Source organism: Suncus etruscus, chromosome 16 (assembly GCF_024139225.1).
Source record: "Suncus etruscus isolate mSunEtr1 chromosome 16, mSunEtr1.pri.cur, whole genome shotgun sequence".
NCBI classification, from domain to species: Eukaryota; Metazoa; Chordata; class Mammalia; order Eulipotyphla; family Soricidae; genus Suncus; species Suncus etruscus.
This window is the reverse complement of record NC_064863.1, coordinates 83,330,663-83,352,699: the sequence shown is the minus strand read 5'-3', so window position 1 is coordinate 83,352,699 and position 22,037 is coordinate 83,330,663. Positions and strand designations below refer to the sequence as shown.

Below are 22,037 nucleotides of genomic sequence, written 5' to 3'. Positions count from 1 at the left end.
TATAATTTTTCCTCATATCAATCAAAAAAGGGCCAGCAATTCACTAATCTCTTATGAAACTTCTGTGAAGAGAAATATTACAAATTTCACAAACACACGTGAAATTAGTTCATTTACTATTCAAAAACCACCTAAAAGAAAAATAAAAACCTAGATTTTTGTCATATCCCCAAGAACATGTTTTATTTTTTTAATGTATAAGAGAGAAAAATTGTGTGGCAAGGAGAACTCTCAAAATGTTACTCAGTAGGCCAATTCTGAAACCAATCTAACTGAGTCACTACCTGAAACATTAGAGGGTTCTTAAAACTTTGGATATAAAGCTCATTTTCTTTAGTTCAAATCACACTGTCTTCTATTTATTCTCTTTTAAAAAAGAGAACTCTGTTAAGAGGTCAAGGTTATTCAACTAGCTCTTTACCATGGAGCGCGTGTGTAGGGGGAAATATCACAAAAACAACCAAACAGAACTTGACCAATACAGATAATAAAACAAAGTGAACAGAAATGGTCTTATTTCAATATAAGGCAAAATGATAAAAAAAATTTTAAACTATCTGGCGATGGATTTTGGAAGAGAGTAAGAGAAAAATATCTTATTGGTTTGACACATTTTGATCATAAACTTCATTGGTTTTTTTTTTTTTTACTAGAAAGATAAAGGTGAAAAATGTACACACAGTTTTACAAAAACTGATACCAACTACCAGTAACATTCCATTTTGAATCTTATTTACTGCTTTACAGAAAAATACAACTTTAAAAATGCAATGCTTCACTTATTGACAACAAATGAAGTTAAGGCATTTTCATTGTCTTGTAGATTTACTATTATAATAAAAGAAAAGTAAATCATTTCACCATAAAGTTGAGTTTTTCATTTAAAATTTAGTTATACCATAATTTATTCTAACATGAATTTAAGAGTCAACCAGGAAATCGAGAAAAAAATAGTTACCTTAGAGGCAGGAAAACAGAAAAAAGTAATAATAAATGCTAAAGTGTCTCTACTTTGTGAGGCCAAATATTTACTCATAGACTTGATTTTAAAGCAGGAATTCATCCCTTCAAAGGCACTATTATTTCTCAAAACTTTATATAAATATTATATCTAAAAAGTAATTGGTATTTTTGATTCTCTTTTCCTCTTCAAATTTCTTCTCTTCTCTGGAACTGATGACATTAAACATTCAGAGAATGAGCATGTTTCTTACAAAGTGGCTTGTCCTTCTTGGAGAAAAAGGTCTGGCCTTCCAAACTTTCAGAACATACCTAAAAAAAGCATTATAGAGAATATCAATAGCTTATTTAAGAAGGAGGAAAAAAATGTTTTCTTACTTAATGGATAGTATGTGAAAGTAGTTATCTTGAATTCCCATATTTCGTAATTACTACAATATATCATGTACATTTTTACAAGCAACAGAAACATCCTGATCATAATTTTTCCACATTATTTCTTTTTTTTCTTTTAAATTAATATCTTAAACACCTTGATTACAAACATGATTGTGGCTGGGTTTCGGTAATGTAAAGAACACCCCTCTTCACCAATGCAACATTCCCATCTCCAGTGTCCCAAATCTCCCACCTCCCCACCCCACCCCGCCTTTACTCTAGACAGGCTTTCTACTTCCCTCATTCATTCTCATTACTATATACATTAAACATAACTGTGAGAGAACTTGTAGTTCACATTGGTTTCAATAAAAATAATTTTAAAAAGAACTTTAAAAAATGACGTATTTTGGCCCTATAGTAAAAATATTAGGTAGTGTCAAATAGGTGAGCTTTTCTAATTTCAGACAAAGGAACTCTGGAACATGAAAGAGTTTACCCTGACATACCTAAGACTCTTATTTGAGTAACCTTCTGACTCCCAAGTATGAGTGAGAATGTTAACCCCTTTTTTTGATTTTTGGGTCGCACCCTGTGTTGCTCAGGGGTTACTCTTGGCTATGTACTCAGAAATCATTCCTGGCTTGGGGGACCATATGGGACACTGGGGTCCATCCTACATTAGCACACAGATGCCCTACCACTTGCGGCACTGCTCCGGCCCCTTAAAGTTGAATTTTTTGCTTGTGCAGTGAAAACCCTGGTCAGTGTCTGGGTATGGGATGATCATATAGTTTACAAAGTGCCCATTTATGTCTAATCTTTCCTAATTATAATCCCTGTGAAGATTAAAACTGAGGAATAAGAGAAGGTAATTTACTAAAAATTAATGTTTTTTTATAGAGCTCATGAAGTCTAAGTGATGGATGTGGGAAATAAGAAAATAAGAAAAGGGCCCGGAGAGATAGCACAGCGGCGTTTGCCTTGAAAGCAGCCGATCCAGGACCAAAGATGGTTGGTTCGAATCCCGGTGTCCCATATGGTCCCCCGTGCCTGCCAGGAGCTATTTCTGAGCAGACAGCCAGGAGTAATCCCTGAGCACCACTGGGTGTGCCCCGCCCCCCCCCAAATAAAAAGTACAATAGTAATGATTAGGTAAATCTTTCCATTCACTTCATGCTACTTTCCCCCTTCATTCAACAGGTGCTGAAAACTACCAGCTTATTAAAGATAGTTCAAAATACAATTATCTGGGCTAGATTACAAGAAATTAAAAGCTAGACAACATGCTGGTACACACGCAAGGCCAAATGAATCTGATTCTGGCACTACAAGGTCTCCTATGCACCCACAGGTGTGGCCCTGCCACCACACTAGTCAGTGACACAACATATTGCTGGTATAAGACTTTCAGGATCAGATGGCCAGGGCTGGAAAGGTTATCTACTCACCAATATATCATTCAAGTAAATGGATTACTCTTATTGCATATTTACTTCCTAAATCTATTTTTACCCTGCTAAAACAAACCATTAAAATCTCAAATAGCAAATAAAATAGGTAAACAATTTACACGCTTATAGTTTTCAAATAAAAATGAATGTCTATGAGCACTTGCTAAGGAATGTACTAACACTTATTTCCATTGTTAATTTAATACATTTTGTATTTCTTTATACATTAAGAGGTATTTTTTCTAAAAATATTCCAAATAAAACAAAGCTAAAAATAAGAGCAAAGTACTTTTATTATATAAGAAATATATAGCTTTTGCTTATAAACAAAAATGCATTAAAAAGAATTTTCTCTACAAAGCAATTTCATTGCAATGCCAAATAATTTCCAAAAATGTCAAACATTTAAGCCAACTAAAATAACCACCACCACAACAGTAACAAAATTTTCTGCTCTAGGTTTGTAGGAGTGAAAGCTCCAGGTTGAATTACTTCCATTTGGCACTTGTGTTAAAATTGACTGCCCTGTAGTCTGTGTCTTAAAAGCATCTACTTACTGAGCACACAAAACAAGTGTCGTGCCAGGTGAAGCCAAGAGCCTCTAGGAACATGTCGCCAGCTTCTATGGGAAATTCACATCCACGGCATATAGTGCCAAAGAGAGCATAATAATCTGCATTGGGGCAGGGAAGAGAGCAAGGGAGAGAGCAAGGGAGACATAATTCAAATAATGCAACACTTCAAAATGATAGTTCTTAGAAAGCAGAAGCAAGTAGGAATTAAATAAGACAAATATAAAGTTATCAGTGATTAGAAAACTTATGGGACACACTATTTGACTGGAAATAGATAATTAATACAGGTTTCCTTTGGGAAATATTATTTACATAACATTTCTTCTTACTTTTTTTTTGTTTGTTTTTGGGTCACACCCAGTGACGCTCAGGGTTTACTACTGGCTGTGCACTCAGAAATTGCTCCTGGCTTGGAGGACCATATGGAACTCTGGGGGATCGAACCACAGTCCATTCTAGGTTCCTTCTTGCTATTTTTTTTTTTTTTGGTTTTTCGAGCCACCACGTTTGATGCTCAGGGGTTACTCCTGGCTAAGCGCTCAGAAATTGCCCCTGGCTTGGGGGGACCATATGGGACGCCGAGGGATCGAAACGCGGTCCTTCCTTGGCTAGCGCTTGCAAGGCAGACACCTTACCTCTAGCGCCACCTCGCCAGCCCCCTTCTTACTATATTTAATGTAACACTTTTCATTTCTCTCGACTTAAGTGAGCATATACAAAGAGATGCTTTACTGATAAATTAAAGCAAATTCTGTTTCAACAAAACACAAAAGAATTTCCACTATCTTGGCAGGAAAAAGACTAAGTTAAAATCAGCTTCTACTTGAAATGTAACTTCTACTTAAATGTAACATGAAATGTACTATTTCATTTGCTGTATTTTCCTCTCACTTTTATAATGCCATAGTGAAAATATTGACATTTATAATGTCAAGGTGAAAATGTTCAATCTTTATAACACAACCAGAAATATTATCATAGTGACACAGATTACAATTATAAAATATTAGTAAGATTACTTTGGAGGAGAGAAGTTTAGAGAAGATGCTTCTTTATTATTACTAAGGATGAATATGTCAGGATTAAAGTTTCTTTCATGCAGATATTCCACTACTACAGTCATGATTCACACTTGTACGTAGTGAAAACTTAATATGAACATTACAGCAAATTAAGGTGCTTAAAATAAAAAAAATACTTAAGAAATTTAAAAATAGTAATATTGATGCCCGAGCAATAGCACAACGGTAGGGTATCTGCCTTGCATGTGGCTGTCCGGGACAAACCTGGGTTCAATCCCCAGCGTCCCATATGGTCTTCTCCAAAGCCAAGAGCAATTTGAGTGCATAGCCAGGAGTAACCCGAGTGTCATGGTGTGTGGCCCAAAAATAAAAAAATAAAAAAAGATGAAACAAAAGTAGTAATATTTTCCACTTTATATAAGTAAATACTGGGTTTGAAAAATGAATTATTAGGGGCTGGAGTAATAGTATAGAGGGCATTTGCCTGCATGGGGACAGCCCACGTTTGATTCCTGGTACCCTATATGTACTTCTTAGCATGTTAAGAGTGATCCCTGAGCACAGAGCAAGGAGTAAGCACTAAGCACCAAAGGCTGTGGTCCCAAAATAAAAACCAACACAAGGAGTTCTTATACTAGCTGTAATATTAGACAAGACAGCTTTATGTACATTTTGTAGGGGTTATTTACTAGTCAAAGTGTTCTGAAAAAGTTCTGAAACAAATAACTCTTTAGAAAATTTAGAAACTACAAAATTTCAAAAATTTTGCTTGAATCAGGACAGAAGCTTGAACCAGTGTCTCAAAGACCCATGGAGATTCCCATGAATACTCAAGGCCTCTCCAAAGAGTATGATTTAGAGAATGGTAGCATGATCCTAAGGAGCTAAATAAATGTAAAAATTAAAAAATATAAAAAGTAGGTACTGGATGGTGATGATTAACTTTATTTAAATCAGAAGCCTGTTTTTTTTTTAAACTTTACTTCTATAGAGATGTTACTTTCTACTAGTACCACATTTAAGATTTTAGTTAGAACATACTTCATAGTACAAAAACAATAATGAATAGAAGCATTCACATTTTTTTGTTTTTAAAATATATATGTGACATATAGTAATAGCCAAGTAATTTTAACAGTAGTAACTCTGTCACCAACATTCACTGACAGTTTTTGGGAAGTGTTGTGTTCAGGTAACAAGACAATGAAGTAGATATGTCCTTAGAGATTAATTTATTAAAAATAATTTTTACCAAGGGAGCCAACCAGGCCAGGATAACTTTCTGATTTAGTAAAAATAACAGAGGCTTCCAACTTATTGTCCAATCACTTGCCTAAGAAGCGAATCCAACAGTGGAAGAAACAATACAAGGGAAAAGCACAGTTTTGCACATTTTGACTTTGTTCAATCCTCAGAACTGCATGGACCCCTGAGCATCCCCCGAGACACCTCCTCTCCACCACTCTCTTTTCTCCCAGCACTGCCTACATCTAGGTTGGTTGAGAATCACCAGGCATACTTTGAATACTATAGCTATTCAAAGATGATTGGTAGAATTTATCCATAAATTATTTGGAATTCAAAACATTTCCCTATTTATTAATGTTTTGACTTCTCAGTTATATTCATATCTATTTTGATAACATAAAAATTTTAGATAAACCTTAACACTTAGAGAAGCTCTAAGTTAATATTAACTAATGTTAATTAATGTTCCTCTCTCCACATTAGAACTATTTTGCTTATATATATCTTTCTAACTTTAGAGCAATAAAGGCTAATTAGTTTTGTTTTATTTTTTATTAAAAACTAAGAAATTAAGGGGCTGGAGCAATAGCACAGCGGTAAGGCATTTGCTTTGCACACAGCCAACACAGGACGAACCCCGGTTCGAACCCCCGAGCCTGCCAGGAGCGACTTCTGAGCGCAGAGCCAGGAGTGACTCAAAACCAGAAAAACAAAAACAAAACCAAAATACTAAGAAATGAAGGGCTTTGGAATCTTACCAGTCTCACAGTAAGGTTCCCCATCTTCCAAGTGAAAAACATTATTGCGAATGGGCTTTCCACATGCCACACACACAAAACAGGAAACATGCCAGGTTTGTTTCAACGCATTGATGACTTCCTGGTAGAGAAAGGTAATTTGATGTCAAGAAAGATGACAACATATTGATACTTATTCTAACAGCTCAAAACAAAATAGCCAGGTAACAAATACTTCAGATAGATACACACTTCATATTTGCTTTGAGATTTTTATATAAGCAACAGAAGATACAAGAGATATTTAAGGACAAACTCACCAATAGTCTAACTTCAAAAAATACACATCAAAAACTTAAACAATGATTACTGTTATTTTAACATAACACACGTGATCATTTTTATTTATTATTTTAAAGACCATATACATAGCTGCCCATAATACATTTGTTTCTGTCATTCATGTCACAGCACCAATCCTATCACCAATATAAAATTCCTTCCAACATTTTCCCTGAATACCCATCCATTCCCAAGCCTAGCATGAAATAATATATTTTATATTGCTTATTTACAGGGAAGTGGTATGAAAATTAAAAAAAAAAAGTAGAGCAGAAAGAAAATTTGTTAAAATTACTGTATCTCACAATGTGGCCAATAAGTCATTTTCAGGAGGCTTACTAAACTTTGTTTCTAGTTGATTCTTTTGTTTGTTGTTTTGTTTCTGAACATTAGGTGGCTTTGACTCTACATTAATGTCTAAAATGGTATATACCTACTGGCATGACAGTATTGAAAAATGAGGAGTTGTCCAGTAGTTCCAAGCTCTGTGGCTTATATTCAAGACCATGCCAATGGCCTGGATTCACCATTAAATTACAAATCTCTGCAGAGATGCTAAAAGAACTAAAACTCTAGGTGTGCTAGTATTTAGGACTTTTTTGGAGTGAGTATGAGTACCCTCTCCTCACCTTCTTGCACATCTAGGAAGTCTGGCAGCAAAACAAAACCCCACAAATGATACAGCATTGGCATTTAAATAAATGGCTCATTTAAATAAGCATTTTCCAAGTTCTGGTTTTCCTTAAAGGATACCAAGAAACACAAACTTATAAAGGTGTTTCACTATATTATCTTGAAAATATCATGAAAAAAAGCGAGACATTAAAACACTCTCAAACATAAGATAGACACAGAATGATTGTTCTCATCTGCAGTATTTAGAAAAATTAAAACAAATAACCTCAGTATAAGAATACTACCAAAGATGATAAAAAGGACAGTGGGCAGTACAGCTAAGACATGATAATAATAGTTGGACATGATATCTCTGGGAATTGAAAGGAAATAAAGTTATATGCATGACGCCCCTTTAGTAACAGTATTTGAGGTAACTGGAAAACTATCAACAACTTTTTAACTCTGTCTCATGGTGATTAACAAAAAAGACAAAACCCCAATAACCCTCAAACCTATATATCGTTACATGGTAGAAACAATAATGTAATTAGTGCAATCATATGAAATTTAATACACGCTTTAGTTTTTAAGAATCAGTTGCAAGTGTCCTAAGCACACACAAATGACTGTCTAAAATTTGAATAAATCATTGATTCTAATTGACATCTTTCTGGTTGCTTAAATATATTGAAAACTTGGCCTAGATTTCAATTAGTTAAAAGAAGTTTGTAAAACTATGTGATTTTATGAGGATTAATTTATTTAAGTTGATAGAAAAAAAAGCCATTAGATATCTTTAAAATATTGAAAATTAAAATGTATCGTCTTCATAATATTTATCACAAAGGAAGCATAAGCCATATGAATAGCTTAACATTTTGCAAATAAAGTGCTTGAAAAAAATAACTGGAAGAAAATAAAACCTGAATTAAAAACTAACTGGGATTGGCAAATTTATAAGCCATTTGAATCTTTATACTTTATATTTTTAATTGCTTAGAGTGAAATGCGTTTTTGTAATAAAAGCAATATACAAAAATTTGTATGTAAAATAAATGATTAGATATAGAAAATGTCATAGTTCATTATTAATCTACTGCGGCGGAAATGAAAGCTGTCTAGATCTAAAGAGATTATGAAAATGCAGAGCAAATCACTTGAACCAAATCACTTCCCCAGAATTTCAGACTACTTTCCTTTCTATTCTAGATTATTTTTCTAAGCAGGAAATCGAGCAACTAAAAAATAATTCAGAAATATGTTCCTTTAGTGGAGTTTGGCCCATTTTGAAAGCAGAGTATGATTTCTAAGTCCAAGAATTTAATTCAGTTCTATGACTCTAATTTGCCTTTATTTTATTAAATTCAAATTCATACTATAGTCAATGTATTACATTGATTATGTATCATTTTGGTGAAAAGGTTGAGTATGAATCAATCTATGCTTTTTCTTAACAAATTAATGTAGTAATATTTCATGTGATTTGTATTTTAAGTATTCTCAAATTTTTCAGACCTATTTAAAGACCTAAATTAAGTTTCTATAATTTATATTAACTTTTCATTAATCTGATATGGATTAAATATAATTATTATATTTCATATTTAGAGCATTCATATTCATCAATACCATTATTAATAGTTTTTATCAGTTTAGTGTGAGGTCAGGAACTCTGCCTCTCAAATTTCCAACTTCTAATCCTTTGTAGTAAATGTCTAAGCATTACTTCATTTCATAATTGTAAAATGGATATGCAGAGTGGGGAGTTCATTCATTTATCATTGTTTAGTAGGTATCTTTCCCAAATTACTCTTTTTTAAAAAGGGTAAAAGGGTGATTTTTAAAAATCATGTTCATATTTTCATGAAAGAGGTTCTATTTTTAAATTATATGCATTCAAAATAAGTATATTATTCATAACTTTTATATATTATATTTCATGAGATCTGTGCCCTGTACTTAAACACTGACAAGTAAAGATATGCTAAGGCTTTTTATATCAAGAAGAAGTTGTGTCAGTTCTGAGAACTTTGCTGTTTATGTTCCAGCAAAGATAGTACACTCAGATTCAACGATGTTTTCTCTACAGTGGCTAGACTGTCACAGATAAGCCAATATACAATGAGACAAAACTATAGACCATTTAACACCATGAATTCAATATACTTTACAGTTTTTTTTAATAAACAATGACAAAGGCAGATAATAAATCAAGCAAGAAACAAAAACAACTGATGAAAATTGATGGAAGTATCTTATAATCAGAAATTATTCTACTCCAAAACTCAAAAGGAAAACAAAAGACTTCTCAATCTCATACTTACTCCAAGGATCTTCCTTTGGCATCGACCACATTCGGGAGCAAAGAATTTCTCATAGCACAGTTCACAGTACAGAGATCCTTTTTCCTCTACAAATCCAATGTAGGCCATAGTATGTTTGCAGTGAGAACAGTTAAACTCTTCTGGATGCCAAGACTTGCCCAGTGCCACTAGAAATGGTCCCCTGCAATGAGAGGAGAGGAGAGGAGAGGAGAGGAGAGGAGAGGAGAGGAGAGGAGAGGAGAGGAGAGGAGAGGAGAGGAGAGGAGAGGAGAGGAGAGGAGGGGAGAGGAGAGGAGAGGAGAGGAGGGGAGAGGAGGGGAGAGGAGAGGAGGGGAGGGGAGGGGAGGGGGAGGGGAGGGGAGGGGGGGGGAGGGGAGGGGGGGGGAGGGGAGGGGAGGGGAGGGGAGGGGAGAGGAGAGGAGAGGAGAGGAGAGGAGAGGAGAGGAGAGGAGAGGAGAGGAGAGAGAGAATGTAAAAAAGGAGAAGGAAGAGGAAGAAAAAAGAGAAGGGAGGAAGAAAAGAAAGGGGAAGACGTAGGAAGAAGGAAGAAGAAAAGAAGGAAGGAAGGAAGGAAGGAAGGAAGGAAGGAAGGAAGGAAGGAAGGAAGGAAGGAAGGAGGGAGGGAGGGAGGGAGGGAGGGAGGGAGGGAGGGAGGGAGGGAAGGAAGGAAGGAAGGAAGGAAGGAAGGAAGGAAGGAAGGAAGGAAGGAAGGAAGGAAGGAAGGAAGGAAGGAAGGAAGGAAGGAAGGAAGAAGAGAGAGAGAGAGATTAAGTCTACATAGGAATAAAAATTTCCAAAGTTAGCCTGACCGGGACCTCTTTTATACCATGTCTAAACAATTAAATATTTATTTATTTTCTTTTTCAAGGACTGAAGCCAATGTATGGAATGTTTACAAGGGAGGGGAGCTGGAGAAAGAACTCTGAGAGAAGCAAGGAAATAAAATGGAGTCAGGGATGTGACTAAAGTGGTAAAACGTAAATCTTGCTAGGAGAGTGATGATCCCTGAGCAAAGTCAGAAGTAAAGCCTGTGCACAGCTCATTATGTTTCCACCACTGAAAACCATCAAAAGCCAAATGAATGATTACGACCCGATTAAACATTCTAGTTAATTTCTCTTTACTACAATTCATAAACTTATTTCTCAACTTTTTAAAACATAAAACCTTCATCTCTCCAAATGACTGGAGAAATGGTATATTATAGATTGTTTAAGACTACTTAAAAAGTTGTATTTAATTCAAACACAGTGGCTTTGTTGAGGTACACTGAGTTAAGGTAACAAATGCTTGGAAGGCGTTTGATTTCCCTTAAATAATACGTAGTACTAAATTAGTAAGATGGGTTGATGTTTTGCTTGACAGAATTCTTTCTGAAGCCCTTGCCTGTTATGAAGTTTGTGGAAATGGAAATGTTCTAGAGTCTTCAATATTTTTTTTCAGAAGCTACATGACATTAGTTTTTATTCACAGAGCAGCTTTACCCCCAAATCACTTTAACACTTATATTATTTGTGTATGCGACAATTCTGTGAGAGAAAACATATCAGTTATTACAAACTCAGTTTAGCAAGGAAACTTGAGATGTAAGGTATCCCTTCCCCCAATGCCCTTACCTAAACTAAACTTCCTTTCGAGATGTTAATCTACATAGATGGTCGGACCCGCCCACACCTGGGATGGATGTTCCATTTGGATTACTGGAGATAAAAGGTGCTGCCTGGGGGGATGTGAGGAGGCAGCAAAGAAGCCTGAAGAGCAGCAGAAAGGGAGACAAACAGAGCTCCTGAGAGAAAGACATGAGTTAGCCAGACTTGGCATAGAGGCTATGTATGGTAGACAGGGTCTTGGGATAAAATCGAGCTGACTTCGATGAAACTTTAACTGATTGCTTGTGAATTATTTTGCCCCTACCACTGGCGGAAGGGGCTAGAAGCTTTGTGCTGCGGGAGGCCTCACCCAACACATGGACCTTAGACTTTATATTTTATTAAATCAACAGAGATAAGGAATATTGAAGGGATAGAATGATCATAAATACCACAAGCTGAAATAAGGCCAAAAGCCAAATCTTCTTCCTTATTTTTAGTAAACTACTCTAGTCAACTGACTGCCTGCCTCTTAGAAACATCATGTAGTGGCCACAGAGAACTGTTGGTAAGCATCAGTTTCCTGAATTACAGGTTGGTTACTAATAGGAAAGCCACATAAAAATCAAACTATTGGGACCGGATATAGAACTGCAGGTACGGCGTTTGCCTTGCATGTGGCTGACCAGGGCTCGAGAATGCCAGGAGTAATTTCTGACTGTAGAGCCAGAAGTAACCCCTGAGCAACATCAGCTGTGGCCCCCCCCAACAAAAACAAAACAAAAAAGAAAATCAAAGTATTTATTAACTTTTCACAATAACACAAAACTTGCTATTCAGTAAACATCTTTGGGAAGATGTTTATTGCAATACCTTGCTGCTAACTCAGAACCAGTGTGCAATTCTTCAAATTTCAGGAAACCAGAAACCCATTTCCCAAATGAATGTATTTCCTGTGTGATGAGAGGGTATAGTCTATGTCCACTTTTTGTTAACTTGATTCTTATTAACATACGGCACTTTATGTATGAGACAGTATATAGGAGCATTTAAGCAAAGTAGCGTCAAATTTAGGGTACTATAATTTTGTTATTACAAATCAAAGAATTCTTTTGATACCTAAATTCTAGGAAAAAAACCCAAAAAGCTAGAGATCACCTATTCAGTAACATAAAAAGTGGGGCTGTCCCTCAATATTCTAAGGGGAAAGGTAAAGGAGAATATGTGCCATACCACTCAGCTATGCTAGGGACTTACTCCTAACTCTGTAATCAGCGATGACTAGGAGAGGTACTTCGGGAACCACAATAGTGTTGGAGAATGAACAAGGGTCAGATAGACAAGTGTCTGAACACCTGTACTATCTCTCTAACTGTATCCCTAAACCTATAAACCCTGGTTTATAAAATAACACTCCTAATAACAAGTGGTCTCATTTTACTTTCTCATATGTCTTTGACAAGTAGTTTACTTTTGGAGATTAATCAACTTATGGTGTTATAAAGCTGACAAAGTTTAAAGGTTCTGAGGTTTCCATCGGGTCAGAATCTGGTCATACATTGTCCAGACTCAATTTTCTAAATTCTTTAAAATACAGAATATGGTAGAACTATTGGGCTTGATGCTCTTATTTGTCTGGACATTAAAGAGATTAAAAACGATTTGTAAAACTACAGACCAGTATCTCTGAGAATTAAAGATCATCCACAAAAACACTCAATGAAAAATTAGTGAACTAAATCAACAAATATTAAAATAATTGTATGTCATGGCCCAAAGTATGACTTAATATAGTGATGTAAAGATGGTTCAACATTTGCAGGACCTACCACATGTAAAAAAAGCACTTTAGCCTCTATATTATCTCTCTGGTCCTACTGCATATTCTCTTGTAGGTTTTCTGGAACAAAGTCCATCACTAATAAATATCTGTCCACTAAAAGAAAAAATGTTAAGCCATTTCTTTAGTTTTTAAATCTAATTAAGTAGTGAAAAGACTTAAACGATAGCCAGAAAAAAACCCCAAAATAAAACTCAGCTGCATCTTTAATTAATTATGATGACAAACCCTACGTCTCCAATTACCAAGCAGAAGGTTAGGGAGTGGGAGTGGAGTGAAAAGAAGTGAACTATAAACAAAACAAAAAATGTAAAAAGTAAAATAATAAGTAAGTTGAAAATGATTTTTGCTCCCCTCAAATCTCTTTTCTTACACAAAAAAGCTCAGAGCAGGTTCCTTGGCTATGTTGAAAAAGTATTTTCCCCACCAATAGCCTTGAAATTTCCATTAAACAGCAAAACCTTTAATAATTAAACAGTTTTCTTGTCTCTATGTCAGCAGAGACTAATTTAACAAATACATTAACAAAGGATTGACACAGAACAAGTCCTAGTTCCAGGTATATTAGGTTTCCAGTCGTGAACTGGAACAACAGGCTTGCATAATTACAAAGTTGAATTAAGTATTATACACCATGAGCCCTTACTAAATGCTTGCTGACTGACAAAGGGAGGGAGGAGAAAGGACATAAGGCACTCCAGGACCTACAAAGGGAGGGAGAGGAAAGAACCAAAGGCTGTGAGAACACTACTCATGAATGGTTTATTCTATTTATCTTGGTATATACATTAAAAAATAAAAAATTGGGAGAACTATAGAAAAGATTTCAAGAAAGAGTTCAGAGGAAACTATATGCTTACAGTCAAAAAATTAAAAGGCATTTCAACAGGTACCATTTAGTCAAATGCTTACTTCTTATTTACCTTTGTAGTGTACATCTCACAATATCTGAGATAAAAAACCAACTCTATAAAAAGCTGAACAATGGATGAGAGCAGTTAGCCAGATTTATCATATCATATGGGAATGAATGGTTAAGCTGGAATTCTTAGCTTAGGCTTAGCCACTGTGATTAAAAACTGCACTCAACCCAAAGTTACTGCACTGATATATGTTAAAAGCAACAACAACAACAACAACAAAAGAAACAAAAGGAAAATAAGTCACATAATTGAATAAGTGAAACAAATGTTAAAAACATAGGCACATAAGGCAGGGGAGGTAATTCAATGGCAGAACACATATATTGCCTGTCAAAGTCTTGGGCATGATCCCAGGAATAAAAATATGCAAAACAAACCCCAAATGAAAACAAAGCCCCATGAAAATAACCCTCATGTTCAAAAACAAAAAAGGAATTGAATGTCTTTACTTAAATATGTTTAAGAAAAAGAAAGTATAGGCTTGCAGTATCGGTGTCAATTTTTAGGAAATTGACCTGGCATGAACAAAGAGCATAAGAATACAAAGAGAAAATAAAAAAGAATACAAAGAGAGTAAGAAAAAATTCTTTTCTTGGGAACATGGCTATGCGTGACATAATAACTTATTAAGACATATGTAGAAAAACAGAGTAAAAGAGAATGGAACACAGTGATTATCTTTTAATATTAGTAATATTCAGAAAACCCATACTTTTATTCTCTTCTTTTGGGGCCATACCCTGTGCTACTAAGGGCCTATTCCTAGCTCTATCAGATCAGTCTGTTAGGGACTCTGTTAGGAATTGGTTAATGCATGATTTACGTGTAGGAAACCTGCATTCAATTCCTAGTACTAAGTAATATCTCAAGTACCACCAGGAGTGATTCCCAATAGGTAGTCAAGAGTAGCCCAGGGCTGGAACGGTGGTGCATCGGTAGGGGCATTTGCCTTGGACGAGGCTGACCTAGGATGGACCACGGTTCCATCCCTGCCGATCCATATGGTCCCCCAAGCCAGAAGCAATTTCTGAGCACATAGCCAGGAGTAAGATAAATCATATCCTGTCACTGGGTGTGACCCAAAAAACAAAACAAAACAAAATGAGTAGCCTGGAACAATGCTGGCCATGGCCCTAAAATTAAAAAAATACATAAATCTGTAGAAAAAGGTCATGTTGACAATAGCTTATTTTAGATATTACTGTTTTTAAAGAATAAGTTTAAAGGGACCAGAGAAATAGAATAGTGTGTAAGGTCTTACAATGTGATCAAGGTGGAATTGATCCCTGATACTACGTAAGGTTCCTGGAGCACTGCCAGGAGTGATTCTTGAATAGAGTTAAGATCAAACTTTGAGCAGAGCTAAGTGTGGTCCGTTCCAAAAAATGAGGATGGAGAGAGAAGGAAGGATAAGAAGTCTGAGAACTTGATATGAGTAAAGAGTCAAGGTGGTAAAGGTGAAAAATGCAAATATCTTGGTGAAAAGAAACCACAAAAGGAAATAGATAGTGCAAAGAACTTAACGGAGAGAGGCCTGGAGTATATGAGTATATGAAAAAGCAAGAGGGCCAGTGTGATTGCAGTAAAAGAAAAAAGGAAGAAATCAGCAATAAGTACAGAAGAGACATGATCAAGAAGGAGCTGCTCTGTAGGACCTTTATGCCATTGGAGAGATTCTGGCTATAATCCCAAATGGAGCCATTATAGTGACATGATAGAAGAAATAGACTTGATCTCATGATCTCATTTATATTTTATCAGAATTACTCATCTTGTTGATAATAGAAGGGTAGAAAAATGCTGAAGAACTAGTTAGAAAACTATTGCATTATCCTGTGTGAGAAGTGATAGTGGCTTGGCTTGAGGTTAGCTTCAGTAGAAATAATGAGAAATGTTGAAGATTTTGAATATATTTAAAAGTTATAAACAAAAATATAGAATCATGGATCATGTAAATTCTATGTGGAAAAAAAAAAGAACTATTCACCACTAACCATGAGGGCTAAGACTGGGAAAGCGAAGTCATAGAAAAGAAATTTCAGTATGGTCACACCTTTGGTCTGCGGTCTGGCCTGGACTCTGCTCTTGAGTGGAGGCAGAGATGCTATAGTTACGAGGTGTCACTCATATCAATAATTTCTATAGCAATATTGGCTATGTAAATAAACTGAGTCCCTATTCAAGTGATACTGATTTATCAAAAGTGATTATCAGTAATGGGCTGTCCTAGATGTTCTTCCATTGTGCTAGAGGAAGAAAGTAGCCAAACTGGGAGCTGCTGAAGCTCTGGACTGTAACCTAGAGATACACAGACCTTAGAAGAGAATCTCTATGTTGAGAAAATAGTTAAAAGTTCTCTAAACTTCAGTCTGAGAAGTGACTAAACCAAGAAGCAAGTCTGAAATTATACTTGCACTATTTTTAATTGTGTGAATCTCTTATTTTTCTTATTCAGATTTGATTCTATAGCCTTTGCCATTGGCATCAGATCACTGGACTCCTTTGAGGAGTCTTGAGTTCTTGAAAAGTTACTGAGGAGGTCTCGAGTTCTGCCTTCACATAGCTTCTTAATCTGTAGGTTCATGTACTGAACGTGGGGGGGGGTCATCAAAACAGAATACCTAATACCTAAGGGAGTACTAAAGATAAGAAATCAACGATGAGATAAGAACTGCTGGTCTCTTCTTGTGGTAAATGAAAAGGCTATCTTAAAATAATGCCTATAAATGTCTATTAAAAGCAAGAAACAAACGAATGGTCAAAATTTTCTGTCTCACTGTAATAAACAAAGGTTTGACTAAATGTGATTGTTCTGATATTTCACTGGAGACAGAAAAATATACTGGCCATTTTTCATATCTAAAAATTTCTCAACACATAAACTAAATGAAATGAAAACAGATCCTGAACTATAAGAATATAGTTAAAAAAGAAAGGGAGAAGAGAATTGGCAAATCAGAATATAAAGGACAAACATATGGTTAAGAACAGACAAACTAATTTTTTTTTTTTTGGTTTTTGGGTCACACCCGGCGGTGCTCAGGGGTTACTCCTGGCTGTCTGCTCAGAAATAGCTCCTGGCAGGCACGGGGGACCATATGGGACACCGGGATTCGAACCAACCACCTTTGGTCCTGGATTGGCTGCTTGCAAGGAAAACGCTGCTATGCTATCTCTCCGGGCCCACAAACTAATTTTTAATGGTAAACTTAATGCTTATTCTGAAAGATGCATACCTGAAACACAGATAATGCTATAATGCAATTACTTTAATGATATAGTTAATGAAAAAATATGCAAGCACCATAAATGAATAATTTTTTTCCATAAAGATGCTAAGAAGCATATTTGAAGGAATATTCAGGTAATATTAGTGAACAATAGATTTTTATACTACTAGATGTATACAAGCCCATTTATCAAAAAAACTAAAATGTGGTTTGGGGTACATTTTCCTCTTTGTTTATTATATTAGAGCTCTAGCAGCAATCTTTTCATGAGTATACAAGCCAAAGACATGGCATAATTATCAAACAGACTAAAATGTTCCACAGCAAAGATTCTAAATTTCTATAAATGTATCTAAAATATAACATACTACCTATCTATAAACTAACGACCTATAAAACATTAGATTCACATATACATCTTTAACCTAAACATATACACTATATGGACCTTCAACGGTTTAAATTTCTGAGGTTTACAGAAAAAGAAACAGTAAAAAACATAAATTTGTGGTTATAGTCTGTCTTGATCTAAAATATACTTCTGCAAATTTAGAATACTTATAAATATAAAACAAAATACATTATAAAGCAAAATAAACAGCAATATGGGGAATAATATAATTCATCAAATAAATTTAAAGCATCTAATTATTTACCAGGTTACAATATACTGAATTGAAAATAATAAGCCTGCAACTGTGGCTTGTTATTAAAACAGGTGTCCAAGAGAATGTCACTTGATCCAATTCTGTCTTGCTTTGGTAAGTGATACTGACACTGAGGCCAGGAAGTAGAATTATGCTTTGACGAGGTCTCTGAATTTACCACAATCTTTTCAAGCTGCTGTAACATTCAAGTACCAAGTAAATGTGCAGTTATTACTGTTATATGATCTTAACACGAAGTAATTCCTATTCCTATGAACTTTTCTAGTAAATGAAGCATTACTGCTTACTTGATTATAGTTCTGGGATAATGGAGAGCAAAATAAAATTTAATAGAGGAAGAAGCCATTAAGGAATTCTAATAATTTCATTAACATAAAAGATATTATTTCACAAGGCAAGAAGACAGTACATTCAAGAAATCCTGGAATAGTATGAATTCTGAAAAAAGGCAGATGGAATGGGGTACACAATTTAGATTCATATTTTATCCATGCTCAATATTTTTTTTTCTTTTATAGCAGAAGGAAGGGTGTGATAGGGCTTATCATGGCTTGTACTTGGGGATCACTGCTGATAATGCCTGGGGATTGAACCAGAGTCAGCCATATTGCAAGTGTCCTACTGCACTATCTGACCCACCTAGTTTTTAAAATCTACTGATACTGGGGACTATAAGCATGCTATAAAATTGGCAATTAGGCACTATAAGTAAATACCTGGTATACTTTGAGATTCTGTTAAACCATCTAGCAATTATCTGATTACAAAGCATACAATAACAGCAGTGATTCCTATCTTCATAAAGGGTTCTTTTTAAAAACATTTCTAATTAATTTTCTTTAAAACTAGTTTTGAATGGAATCACCATGAATAACAGTGACAAAGTTGTTCATAACTAAATTTCAGTCATACAAAGTTACAACACCCATCACTCCACAGATACACATTTTCCACCACAAATGCCCAGTTTCCCTCTCTACTGAGACTGCCTCTGTGGTACTCTTTTCCCACTTCCCTTTTTCCATTTAGGCACTGTGGTTTGCCATATAGTTACTGAGTAAGCATCATGTGTGTGTGTGTGTGTATATATATATATATATATATATATATATATATATATATATATCACTTTGCCTCCCTTTAGTACCCAGTTCTTGTCCAGAGTGATCATTTCCTACTATTATCACAGTGGTCCCTTCTCTGCTCAAACTGCACTCCCCCCCTCTTTCTACCATGGACCAGTTCTCTTGGCCCTCATTTCTATTGTGTTTGAGTATGAGTAGCATACTACGTTTCCTTTTTAAATATCCCACAAATGAGTGTGATCGTTCTATGTCTGTGCCATTCCCTTTATTTCATCCATTTCATTAATCATAATACTTCCATATCCATTCATGTATAAGCAAATTTCATGACTTAAGATTTTCTTAACAGCTGCTTAGTCATCCATTGTATATAGATATATCATAGTTTCATAAAGGATGATTTTATGCAAAACAAAGAATCCATAATTATTAGTGTAGGTATCCAAAGCATTCTACTTTAAAGAAGCAATATTATAGTTAGAAATTAATTTTATTAATATTAACTGTCAATGTTACTAGTTATTAAGAACATTGTTTTATTTACTGGGGTAGAATAATACCATACTAAACTTTGTAACATTTTGATAGTTCTACAAGGGAATTTTAGGAGAATGACTTTGGCCAAATCTGCTTTACAGCCTGAGTCATAATAAATGTCAAGTGAACTGTTCAGGTGAAATATTCAATGAATATCTTTAATGTGGTAGACACAGAAACCTCTAAGTTTTCCATGAATACTACTACTACTTGCTAACTTCTAATTCTTACCGAGCATATATACACTGTAGCAAGTAAAGTGTAAGCAAAAATAACAGTTTGCCAAATGTTAGCACTGTGATTCCATTTCTGCACAACAATGTCTTTATACACACACAAAGCAAAGCAACATAATTTTTACTGAACAAAATTTGCTTAGAAAAATGTGAGGGGAAGGGCCAGAGTGGTGGCACAGCGGTAGGGTGTTTGCCTTGCACCTGGCTGACCTAGGACAGACTGCGATTCAGTCCCCGGTGTCCCAAATGGTCCCCCAAGCCAGGAGTGTTTTCTGAGTGCATAGCCAGGAGTAACCCTTGAGCTTCACAGGGTGTGGCCCCCAAACCAAAAACAAAAAAAAAAAAAAACAAAAAAAAAAGAAAAAAATGTGAGGGGAAAGAGGAAATCCATGTTCAAGAGAGATCACAGGCTTCTCCAGAGTAGATAAAGACAGTATTGGTGTATGTAAATGACTGAACTAAAATAGTTCATTGATCCTTGTGGCTCATTTTAAGTATTAACTCGGAACATCATTCTAAGCTATGCCTCTTTATTTTTTGTTTTTTTGTTTCTGGGCCACACCCAGTGACACTCAGGGGTTACTCCTGGCTATGCGCTCAGAAATCACTTCTGGTTTGGGGGACCATATGGAATGCTGGGGGATAGAACTGCGGTCCATCCTAGCTTAGCAGCATGCAAGGCAAACATCCTACTGCTGTACCATGGGTCTGGCCCTCTAAGCTATACTTCTTAATAAGTAATAGGAAAAGCAAGTAAGTCTTTTAGCCATATTCTGCTCTAAAGATGTCATTGTTTTGAATACTTAAAAACAAGGTAATTTAGAACTGAGGAGAGGCATGGACAGTTATTTCAACCAATCATGTTATTTCTAACAAAATATCACCAAGAGGCACAAGATCTTTATGGTAGGATTCCCATAGTCCACTTTCAATTCCTGAACTCACACATTTGCTATTTTATTTTATGTTTATAACATACCCAGTGGTATTCAGGGCTTACTCCTGCTGGTTCTGTGCTCAGGATGAGTCCTGGTGGGGTTGAGGGACCATACATAGTGCTGGGGATTGAACCATTATGGCTCTGTCCCACCGCCAATATTTTAACAGCTACTTTATAAGCAATGTGCAATTATTTAATATGAGCCAGAATAGCACATAACTTGATCCCTGTACTCCTTTGGAATTTAAGAGAATAAAATAGATTTGGATGAAAAACAACAATATACTGGAGTCAAAACACTAGCAAAGAGGGGAAAATGCTGGCCTTGCATGTGGCGAACTTGAGTTTGATACCTTGTACCCCATTTAGTTCACTGAGCCTACCCAGGAGTGATCATTGAGCACAGCCAGGAATAATCCCTGAGCACAACTGGCTGTGCCCCCCCCCCCCAAAAACACAAACACACCTTAAAGAATGTTGTGAACTAAACTAATAAAGAAAATATTTAACATAGTTTTAAGGCAATTATATCTTTAAATGCTTAGGTATTTGATAATCTTGTCATCTGTTTACCTGCTAGTCTTTCATTTATGTCACTATTTTTTATCTGGATAAAGCTATCACCTTTATAATTTCCAAAATAATGAAGCTAGGATATATTATTTTCAGGGTCATTTTCAGTTATCCATACTCTTATCCACCGAAAAGCCACATTAATTATTATTTGCCTTTTGTTTTGATCAGAACTTATAGATCAATATTTTTTAGTTTTATTTTCAAAAAGCCCAGAATTACTTTTCATAAAAAGTATTAACTAGAAATAGCATCCTAAACTAGAATCCTAAATTACAGAAAGTGAGAAGGGTACAAGTATTCATAACCATTCCAAAAGTAATCTCACTAACCGAATTTCAAGTACTGTAGAATATGAAAACAAGAAAACAAACAACAGCGTCTTATGTACTTCCAAGAAAGCTTCAGAACCAGCTCACCTGATAACTTGGTTGCAGTGGGCACACATGGGTGTACGTTTTCCTGCAGGGATGTGCTCAGCCCTTTGCACCAAAGTATCCTGCTCACTGGGCTGGGGTGGCCCCACGACTGAGCTGGTAGGGACAGCTGCGCCTGCTGAAGGCATTTTGTTGGAAATCCTCGCTGTGGATGGTGCTGGCAGCAAAAAACAAACAAACAAACAAAACACACAAAATCAGAATGAGAATTGGTGAGATTATTTCCTCTGTCAATATCAATGTAAGAATAATATATTTGCTCAGACTTAAAAAATATTATATTTCAGACACAAGAAGCTTCAGAAAACAATAGAAAGGAAA

At 35.6% G+C, this 22,037-nt stretch overlaps 1 protein-coding gene across 1 annotated transcript in view; it reads right to left on the bottom strand.

Annotated features, from left to right (window-relative positions):
* Positions 1-629: 629 nt before the first annotated feature.
* The window catches only part of PDLIM5 (PDZ and LIM domain 5), a 142,021-nt gene continuing 120,613 nt past the window's right edge, over positions 630-22,037 (bottom strand). Inside the window, 5 exon segments of the mRNA XM_049789988.1 lie at positions 630-1,272; positions 3,350-3,465; positions 6,396-6,516; positions 9,659-9,839; positions 21,699-21,873. Of these exon segments, the coding sequence (XP_049645945.1) occupies positions 1,183-1,272; positions 3,350-3,465; positions 6,396-6,516; positions 9,659-9,839; positions 21,699-21,873 (683 nt within the window). The 3' untranslated portion in view covers positions 630-1,182.